Genomic DNA, 10,735 nt, shown 5'->3' on the forward strand with positions numbered 1-10,735 from the left:
GCCCCGGCCCGGATCCGACCCCAGATAGGACCACGTGCACACGGAAGAGGAGGGGGCGGGGAGAAGCCCTCCCTCCCTCTCTCCCCAGGAGTCGGCTCTGCGGAGAGGGCGGGGCCTTGGGTGGGCCCGGAGGCGGCCCTGGCCTAGGCCCCGCCTCCTCGCCGCGACCTGTGCCGCTGCCGGGCGCCCGGCAGGGGGCGGCCTCGCCTCCTGTGCTCCTCGCTGCTCTGCTCGCCGCCCGCTCCTCCTCCTCCTCCTCCTACCCCCGCGGCCCCGCCTCCCGGCCCCGGCCGGCCCCGCGCCCGTCACTCACCCTGGCTTGCACACTCACTCACACTCACGCCCGCCTCGCACGCTCGCCCTCGCCCTCCGCCCCCGCCCCCGCTCCTGCCGACGCCGCCCCCCGGCCCGGAGCCCGCCGGACCCGCTGCCGCCCCCGAGCCCCGCCCGGTACGCGACGCCGCCGCCGCAGCTGCTACTCGAGGCCGGGGATCGGGAGGGACCCGCAGGCCGCGCCCCCGACCCCGGCCTGGCCCGGCCCGGCTCCGGCTCCGACCCGGCAGCGGAGGACGAGGACGAGGACCAGGAGGGGGAGGAGCCGGAATAAAGGGCGGCGAGGGAGGGAGCGAAAGGGGAAAGCTACCCCCGGACCCCCGGCGGGCCCCAGACGAGCCGCAGGTGAGACCGAGGGGGGAGCCCGGGACCCGGAGCCCCTTCTCTTCCGCCGCGCCGCAGGCCGCCCCCCGGAAAGAGGTCCGGGCCTCGGAAAGACCCCGATCCCCCAGGGACCCGGGACCCGGGACCTGGGACCTGGGGAGAGGCCCTGGGAGACCTTAGTCCCGAGGAGACCCCGGCCCCCCCGGGCTTCGGGGAAAGAGACCCCGGCCCCCAAGAGACCCTGGCCTCAATGGAGACCCCGTCTTGGAGGGCCCCCGGCCCCCAGGGAGACCCCGCCCCTGGAGAAACCTCAATCAAGCTCCCTTATCTCCCCATCTCCTGCCCCGTCCCGTCTCTCCCCCAAGCCCCTTCCCCACTCACCCCCTCTCCATAACCATCATCTCCCCCTCTCTCCCCAGCCCCTTCCCCACTCATCATCTGCTCTCATCTCCTTTATCTCTCGGCCCCTTCTTCAAACGCCCCCTTCCCTCATGTCCCTCCACACCCGGTGCCCCCTTTCCCCCTCCTCCTTTTCCCGGAGATCCCCCCACCCCCAGCCTCCTGCCTCCCCTGCCCTGCCTACGCCCCTTCCCCAGCCCAGCCGCTGCCCCTGGAACTTCCTGCTGCCCACGGCCAGAGAGGAAGCGGCAGCGGCCGGAGGCAGCCTCTCCCGTGTCCCCTGGCAGCCTTTTCTGCTGTGGTTTGTTATCTGCCCTCCTTCCCCCTCCAGGGACCCAGGCAGGAAAACCCGAGGCTGGTCCCGGGGGGAGAGGAGGCCCCGGGCTCCCACTGTTTATTGTGACAGATCATTGGGGGGGGGGTGGCGTGAATAGGGCAGTGGGAAAGCTCCGCTCCCTCCTTTAAAACAAAACCCGACCCCTTCTCCGGGGGCCTTCTTGGAGCGTTGTTGTCTGTGCTTATTGAATTCCTTGTCCCCTGTTTTCGATTCTGTCCGAGTGGCAGCTCAGCTGGGCAGGGCAGGGCGTGGGGGCTGGGGAGCGGGATCAGCTTTCACCGGGATTCAAAGGAAGGAGAAAGGGCTTCTGGAAGGCTGGGTGCGAGGCTGGGTTTTACCTTTTCAGAAGGCTGCAAATAGAAGCCTGCCCGACGCTCAGAGACACCCAGTCAGCCATGGGCATTCCCAGGGTTAAATCCTCAACTGGCTGCTTATTAAATGTGTGTGTGGGGGGGGGGGCGAGGTATGTGTAACCTCAAGGTTAGGACGGACTGAAAAGCCAAGATGTTGAATAGAGGAGAATGTTTGTGTTGGAGCAGATCTCTCAGAATCCCGGCTTTCCTGTGCTAGGGACTTCCTTGAATTCTCTTCTTTCCTGGGAAGTTTTTGGAGTTTTGAGTGAGTGGTGGTCCGGCCTTTAGTCCGACTCTTCTCTTCCCTCCCCACTCCCCAAGCCCCTGCTTGCTGCTGCCTTCTTGCATCTAACTAAGGGAGGCAAGGTTGCGTTCCATAGAAGATTTCTATTTGCGATCCTGTGTCCCCACGGCCACCCACAGATGAGAGTGAAGGTTGGAAGTTGTGTTTTTCCTTCAGAACTGAGTGGGAGGAAAAACCCCAGGACTATAAAATGCATAATATGTTAATATGGAAGCTAGAGAAGAGTGGGAAATTGGAAGATGTTTACATCTTGTTGTGTGATGTTCTTCCCGTTTGAAATTTCTCTCACATGGTTGTTACCTTAGACTGCCACAAAGTGGTGAGCTAACCATTAGTCTTGGCTTGAGATTTCCTGCTTCTTTTTGGAGACTGCATCAAGTCATACAGATTTAGTGTTGGGATGGGGGGCTGCTTTCCGGGGGTTTTGCTGTGGAGTCTATTTTCCTTCCTATGCTGAAGAAGCAAATTCATAGACTGTTTGCTTCTTTATTCCACCAACGTGAGGCACACCAAGCCAGAAGCCGCTCTAGTTTGTTATAAGTCTTGGGTTAATTCGAAAGGCCCAGGCCATTTATTTCCTAGAGAGGACAGGATCGAGGCATTGAATTGGCTTAGAACTTTAGATGTTGGCTCATGGGGTCTAGGGCTGAACAGCAAGGCTCCTAGGAGAAGTCCCCACCGTAGGAGGCTGGGCAGCCTCACCTAGTAAGTGCCTTGCAGACGTGTTCATTTAAAACAGAGCATCTCCTTGGCTCCAGCCTTCTGGATTTTCAGCTTGGTCCAGCCAGTGTCCCACACTATGGATAGGTAGCTCATGAAGTCAAGAGGCAGGCTCTCATTTGACAGAGCCAGTGTCCACGGCAGCGTGCTGCCTTTGAGGGAGCTTCTCTCTCTGTCCTGTAGTTTAGGTCTTCACTATTATCATTGCAAAGGCAGCTTGGACCTTAGATCTTTAGGAGATGGAACTGAAAGACCTGCTCCTTCCTCAGACCCTAGCAAAGGCTTTACGACTCCCTCAGTAAAGAAGGAGAGGAGGGAGAAAGACACAGGGACTTCTGAATTGTAGCCAAATCACCCAGACTTTCATTTGTAAAACAGCTGATTAAGAGGGCACAAGGGAAGTGTAAAGGGAATATGTGGGTTGCAGAGGAAGCAGCAGGGAGGCCAGTGTACTCTGGGGAGGATGGTGAAATGAGGGCATATGTCAAGGCAGCTGCTTTATAGTGAGCTCATTGGGTAGCCAATGAGGAGAGTGGACCTCACTGAGTCATGAGCTCCTCTCTCCCCCCTGATGTGATGATTCTAGTACCTGCTACAGGTTGTGATTCTTAGGTAGACTTTCTTCTCATGTAGTCAGATGGATGGAGGCAGAGTGATAGGCAGCTGACGCCCCATGATATTCTGATTTCCTGTAGTCCATGTCATTTGACTGTGCTTTCTCTATTCCCTACAGAACAATTCATCGTAGGAGCCCAGCTCTTCCTGTTCACCCCATTTGGCACACCACTGATTTAGGAATGTTTGCCAGTCCACCACAAGACACTGTCTAGTGTTTTTGGGCCTACGGTCAGTGACTTGAGAATTAGCTTCAGAAGGAACTTTTTGCTGCGCCTCTGTTGTCTTAGAGATTCAGCTCTGGACCAAGGCTTCTGCCCCTGACACAGGGCAGCTCTTTCTGTGTGTTGAGTCACTTCAGTCGGGAAACTGAAGCCGTTACTGTCCAAACCCTGTTTCCTCTTCCCAAGCATGTCAGAAAGCTGGCAGCAGCCTCCACCTCCCCCGCCGGCCCCCCCACAGCAGCCCCCGCCTCCCCCGCAGCAGCAGCAGCAGCAGCAGCAGCAGCAGCAGCAGCACCATGCTGAGCCTCCGCCGGCCCTGGCCGAGCACTCGATCCCTCCAAGCGCAGCAGAGAATCCCTTGGGCTGCGCAGTCTACGGCATACTCCTACAGCCAGACCCTAACATGCAGCACCACCAGCACCCCCCCTTGCAGGCTCCCGCGGAGCCCTCCCACAAGTGTGGGGTGTGTGGCCACGATCTGACCCACCTGTCGAGCCCCCACGAGCACCAGTGCCTGCCCGGCCACGACCGATCCTTCCAGTGCACTCAGTGCCTGAAGATCTTCCACCAGGCCACGGACCTCCTGGAGCACCAGTGTATCCAGGTGGAGCAGAAGCCCTTCGTGTGTGGGGTGTGCAAGATGGGCTTCTCACTGCTGACGTCCCTGGCGCAGCACCACAATGTGCACAGCGGTAGCGTGATGAAGTGCTCCATCTGTGAGAAGACCTACAAGCCGCCCGAGGCGGAGCCGGCACAGCCGGCCACAGCGCCTGAGCCCGTGGAGAAGCCCTACAGCTGCTCCATCTGCCAGAAACCCTTCAAGCACCTGTCGGAGCTGTCGAGGCATGAGCGCATCCACACGGGCGAGAAGCCCTACAAGTGCACACTGTGTGACAAGAGCTTCAGCCAGTCCTCCCACCTGGTGCACCACAAGCGCACGCACAGCTCCGAGCGGCCTTACAAGTGCACCGTGTGCGAGAAGACCTTTAAGCACCGCTCCCACCTGGTGCGCCACATGTACGCACACTCAGGCGAGCACCTCTTCAAGTGCCCTGCCTGTGAACTGCACTTCCGGGAGTCCTCAGAGCTCCTGCAACACGCCTGCACGCCCAGCGGAGAGCGGCCCTTCCGCTGTGGCGAGTGCCAGAAGGCCTTTCGGCGGCCCTCGGACCTGCGGCAGCACGAGCGCACTCACAGTGAGGAGCGGCCCTTCCAGTGCGACCTGTGCCAGATGAGCTTCAAGCAGCAGTATGCGCTCTTGCGGCACCGGCGCACACATAAGGCCCCTGGTACCTCACCCGAACCCTTCAAATGTGCCCTGTGTGAGAAGGGCTTTGCTCAGCCTGGCCATCTGGTCTACCACCAGCACGTGCACAGCCTCGAAAGCATCTTCAAGTGCGGTGTCTGCCAGAAGGGCTTTGACCAGTCGTCAGAGCTGCTGCGGCACAAGTGTGCCCAGAGTGCCGAGCGCCCCTTCAAGTGTACTGTCTGCGCCAAGGCCTACAAGCGCGCCTCAGCCCTGCAGAAGCACCAGCTGGCCCACTGCGCCGAGAAGCCCCTGCGCTGCACACTCTGCGAGCGCCGCTTCTTCTCCTCCTCGGAGTTCGTGCAGCACCGCTGTGACCCAGCCCGAGAAAAGCCCCTCAAGTGCCCCGACTGTGACAAGCGCTTCAAGTACGCCTCGGACCTGCAGCGGCACCGGCGGGTGCACACGGGCGAGAAGCCCTACAAGTGCCCCTCCTGCGACAAGGCCTTCAAGCAGCGTGAGCACCTCAATAAGCACCACAGCGTGCACGCCCGAGAGCAGCAGTACAAGTGCATGTGGTGTGGGGAGCGCTTTCTGGACCTGGGCCTGCTGCAGGAGCACACCACCCAGCACACTGCTGAGGGGGCCTACCAGGTGGCCGCCTGTCTGCCCTGAGGCCGGCTGCCCCTCCTGCCCAGCCAACCCAGGCACACGTGGCCTCAACATGCTTCCCCCCCTTCCCCAGCAATGGGTTTGCAGCCTTTTAGCGGCACTGGCCCTTTGAGGGCCAGTTGGCCCCCTCTCTGTGAGAGAAATTCAGAGCCACACCAGATCAGAAACCAGTTTTTTTCCTCTTCCCCATCACCAAAAGTGGAAGACCAGCCTGCTAGGCCCTGGCTGGCTTTTTCCAACCTAAACAGAAGTGAAACTGGGCCATGAAGAGCTGTCAGGTGGCCCTGAAAAGGCCACATGGTCCTTGCTCAGGGCTGGTGGTGCTGCTGCTTTCCCTGGGGCACTGGGTTCGTGGAGTGTTCCAGAGGCAGGGGATCCATGGCATGGATCTTCTAGAAGGAAGAAGCAGACAGAGCAGGTGGCTGCACAGGTTGGCCCTGGAGGAGGCTGATGGCCGACCTTTGGGGTCCCCACAGGGCCGCCAGCTATGAACAGTTTCAAGTGGGAAAGAAGACAAAGGCTCTTTAGCATTGGGGGCAAAGGACCGAGGGCCTTTCTTGCTGGGGGAGGAAGACTCCCTTGTAGTGAGAGTTAAAAGATCAATTTCCCCATTTTAAGGGCAGCTTCATCTCCCGCCCTTGTGGGGTTCCCTAGCACTTGCTACTATGCCATCTTAGAGTGGCAGACCTTTGCAGGCAGGCCCACTGTGTCTGATGACCCGCCTACGTGGACACTGCAGGTGATAAGGAAAAAATCAAAGGGCAGAGAACATCACCGGCCACTTTTGTTTTGTTTTAGCAGGGCATCAGTTCTGCCCTTTTCTTATTTAAATAACAATGTTAGGAAGCTTCTAGTCAGATTGAATGGGTGGGAGCTAAGCTTCACTCAAAACCTGTCCTCACTGGCAAGACCATCTCTGGTCTTGGAGGTTTGTGGGTACGGGGAAGGGCAAACTTTCAAGTGAGAGTCTGGTTGAGGTCTTAGGAGTGAGCACTGTCCCTGGGTAGTCCTTCTGGCACTTGACCCCTTCTTTCCTTTCCATGTGAATGATTCTGTTGAGTTGTGACAAGAAAGGAGCATTCGATAGCCAATGACCTGGGTGGCCCTATTTGTCTAAGCTGATGCAACCCCTATTGCGGATGTCACATGACCAAGGATGTTTAATTCAATGTCTGGACACTTCCTGGATCAGAGAGGTGATTCCTGGAGTTGACTCTGGCTGCTGGTGGGGCATTTTGCATCTTGGGGGTGGGGGGAGGGCGAGGGAGTAGAAGAAGGGGAAATAGGTATTTAAATGGAGCAAAGACAAATAAGCAGCCTGGTAACCACGTGGCCAGAGCTGCCCCCATGCATGCTTAGTGGTATGTTCGGCCTCTCAGCTCCTCTGCAGAAACCATCCATCCAGACTGAGTGCTCAGAGATCAAGCTGGGCCTACTCTTGCCCCCAAGAGGATACTAGAAAACATGGTGCAACCCGGGAGAGAGACTAAATGTTTTGTTTTTAAATCGACAGCCCACTCTCCTCACTCCCATTCTTCCTGTCCATGGTCCTGGCCCTTGAAAGAGAACTAGAAGGAATTTTGATCAAGGGGTCCATCGGAGCTGTTCTTGATCTCGGCTTTAAGGAGTGTAAAAGGAAACAGTCTTCCTCCTCCTCTTCCTCCTCCTCCTCCTCCTCCTCCTCCTCCTCTCCCTGAGCCCCACTTCAGGCCAGCCCTCAGGGAGGGGCTCTTCCTCCTGCCCACTTGACTGTTAAGCTCTTTGTACTTCCAGCTGCTTCAAGAGACAGAACCGGATCTTACAAAAGTTGCTCTCTGCTCTTTTTCATTCTGCTTTCTAAAAGCAGTTTGTTAATATTCACAAAGTTGTATAGTTTAATTTCATGTCATTTTGGATCTTCTATAAAAAAGATATGCAAAAAATGCCTTGGTTCTAGGCAGCCCTTTTGGATGTCGTCATCATTTAGCTTAGGGTATACTTCTGTTTGTTTGTTTGTTTTTGGTGAGACAATTGGGGTTAAGTGACTTGCCCAGGGTCACACAGCTAGTAAGTGTTAAGTGTCTGAGGCAGGATTTGAACTCAGGTCCTCCTGAATCCAGGGCCTGTGTGTTATCCACTGCACCACCTAGCTGCCCCCTAGGGTATGCTTCTGGAAGGAAGATCAGCCTTCTCAAAAGAAAGCTAAGGGGAGAAAGAATGAAGCTGGCAGGTAATGAGGAGGCCAGAGCCGCCCAAGCGGAAGGTCACTGTCCTCCCCAAGGAAGCACATGCCTGGCAAGTAGAAAGACTAGCAGTTGATTTTAAATCCCCCCTTTCCTCCCCACGGTCCCCAGTTGGGATACACTGCACTTGGAGGCAAGTGTCGCAATGCTTCCAAATTTAGCAGATACTCGTCAAGGTCCTGCTGTGGACAAGGCCCTGGGCTCGGTGTTGAGGATACAGGGGTGAACGAAAAAAGGGTGGTGTCTGGACAAGGAAAGGTTCTGACTCAATGGTGGGGATGGAATAGGTCTACCAGTGAAGGAATGTGGAAGTGCACTTGGGAGTTTAGAATCCTAAGATTGGAGTTAGGAAGGAAGGGACCTTAGAGGTGGTCTGGTCTAACCCCCTTGTGTTACAGATGAAGACACTGAGTGCTAGAGTCTAGAAGACTCGTATGAGGCCACAGAAGCTGTAGATAGTAGAGCCTGGATTGGAACCCAGATGGTCCAACTTTAAACCTATTGGCTTCTGAGCTGGGCCTTCAAAGAAGAGCAAGATTTTGGGGCTAAGAGTATCAGACGAGATTCAGTCCACTTTGGCTAGGAGATGGAATACATGGCCAGGAGTAGAAGGAGGTGAGGCTGGAAAGATTGGCAGGAACTATAAGGGAGAGCCCCTTAAAACATGACCAGGGAGAGTTTGGGTAAGTTGTGGCACCGTGAGTGAGCAGTGGGGTTTTTTTTTAGTGAGGCAATTGGGGTTAAGTGACTTGCCCAGGGTCACACAGCTAGTAAGTGTTAAGTGTCTGAGGCCGGATTTGAACTCAGGTCCTCCTGACTCCAGGGCCGGTGCGCTATCCACTGTGCCCCCTAGCCGCCCTGGGTTATGCACTAGGAAGATTGCTGTGACAGAGGCAGCCAGGACCCTGCTGGCCTCCCCATTCCCTTCTCTTGTGCTTCCACAAATTCCTAGCAGAAGGTGGTAATAGAGGATGCGTGATCTCCTCACCTGCTTCCTGATGGAGTGCACAGAAAAACAGAGCACTCCTCATTGTGCCCGGTACAGAAGTCCTGGGCTGTGGTTTCCCACTGCCATCTCGGGTCCATACAGGAGAAGGGTCAAGCAGTCACTGAGCATGGAGAAAGAGTAGTCTTGAGCAGCATAATCAGTGTTTCTTATGGTAGAAAGCTGCAGCATGTTAGCTACCCTTGACTTCACTGGGTTCCTGGAAGACTGACTGAAAGAGCTTCAGACGGGGGTCAGTCCTAAGCAGAGCTGAAGCTATTCAGTTGGCCTTTGGTCCCCATGAATCTCCCTTTCCATATGTTCTCTCCCCTCATCTGGCATTTCTCCCTCACCGCAGGTTTCCAGGACCCTTCCTATTTGGACAGAGTTGCAACCTGAGCAAGGTTAACTCCTGTAACCAGAAATAGCACAAGCCATTTCCTCTTCTGGGGTGTGTGTATCTTATGAATTAACTTTCTGGATCCATAAACTTAAGCTATCTAAATGAATGAATACCTGATGATGGACTTTAAGGTATTTTAGCATGTGGAATACTCTTGGGCTTAGCTCTCACCGTATTAATTTGTTTTGACTTGTAATTTCTTTAGCAAATGCACATGCTCAAATGGCATTGCAAGAATACCAGTTACAGAGCATTCCTCCCACACAGTGGGCATGCACTGAGGTCTAAGACGTGCTGTGATAGTGAGGCCTCTCTGCCCAGGGCTAGATTCCCATGATGGTGCTGGGCAGGTCATTTCCCTGAGGTGGGTCTCAGCTCTGCTGGGTAGGTCAATCCAGTAGTCTCCAGGACTTGCTCTTTGATGGACAGCTGAAATCTTCCCCTTCATCAGGCACTTGCTTGGCTTGGTGGTACTGCGCTCCCAGGCCAGTGTAGTCATGCACTTCTCAGTTGGGGTTGCTAGAGCTCTAAGGTGGCCACTCTTAGCATCAGCAGAAGATTCTTCCCTTTTCAAGAGATTGGGCCTGTCTCCAAAAGCACCTTCCTTCCTTAAGCTGTTCCATATTGCTTTTGACTCCGTGCATTTTTACTTCCCAAAATTCTTTAGGGATCCAAGGGAGATCTGTGGTTAGAGACGAAGGTTTGAATGCAGGGTGTGCCCCGTGGGCAGTTGCCATCTTGATCTGTAAGGCTTTTTTCTGTCCTGTGTCCAACAATGTCTCTGACCCTTGGCATTAGTCCGGAGCAGGTTTAGTTGGAGAGTGTAGAAGGAACCAGAGTGGAGTAGGGGAAAGAGAGAGTTTACTCATTCTGGGGTCACTGTGTCTTGTGTGAGGTTTCACGTGTATTAGTTGAGGGAGGAAAGGCAGTTGGCCATTCTCTAGGAATGCCAGAAGCTGCTGGCTTATGGCTCAGGGCATGGTTGAGATGCCATCTCCAGTCTGGCAGTCAGAATGTGGGACCGGATGGAAAGGCTGATGAGCTGTGAGCCTGGAAGCTGGAATGCTAATCCTAGTTCTGCCTGTAGCCGAGTGACCTTGAGGCCTGGGGGTGTGGGGGGGATTGCCTTGCCCAGTTTTCCTTCTGCAAAAGGGAGAGGTTAGACTAGGTGGCCTCCGTGGGCCTAAGGAAGCAGAGAACAAGGGCTCTTGATCCAGCGCCCGTTCTATGCCTAGCCTTCTGCTAAGTGATGTCGTGGGGGAGACTGTCTAGGATCTGAGGGCATTGAGGCCAACCTTGTTTCCTAGTTGAGGAAATAGACCCCCGAGGTTGTGACTCGGCCAAGGCTGCCCAGGCACGAAGTGTCAGAGGAAGGATTTGTATTCGGGCCTCTGACTTCAGACTCTTTCCCCTGTAGCTCCCTCACATCGTCTTCTTAAGAAATGAGCGGGTGCTAATTTGTATAGACGGGGCAGAGAATGTGGGCTGAAGGGGGATAAAGCTGCCCCAACCCTCTTAGGGGGACCCAAATCAGGCCTGGAAGAACAGGTAAGATGATGGAGGAGATGCTGTTTAGTTTACTTAGATCAGTCGTGTGG

General features: G+C 55.5%; 1 protein-coding gene across 1 annotated transcript; it reads left to right on the top strand.

Annotated features, from left to right (window-relative positions):
- The first annotated feature begins 323 nt into the window (after positions 1 to 323).
- Positions 324 to 7,431, top strand: ZNF319 (zinc finger protein 319). Its single transcript, XM_043989829.1, has 2 exons — positions 324 to 678; positions 3,504 to 7,431. Exon 2 carries the CDS (start codon positions 3,797 to 3,799, stop codon positions 5,528 to 5,530), a length of 1,734 nt encoding a protein of 577 aa, XP_043845764.1. The 5' UTR covers positions 324 to 678; positions 3,504 to 3,796; the 3' UTR covers positions 5,531 to 7,431.
- The last annotated feature ends 3,304 nt before the right edge of the window (positions 7,432 to 10,735 follow it).

The sequence above is a fragment of the Dromiciops gliroides genome, chromosome 2 (genome assembly GCF_019393635.1).
Source record: "Dromiciops gliroides isolate mDroGli1 chromosome 2, mDroGli1.pri, whole genome shotgun sequence".
Lineage (NCBI taxonomy): Eukaryota > Metazoa > Chordata > Mammalia > Microbiotheria > Microbiotheriidae > Dromiciops > Dromiciops gliroides.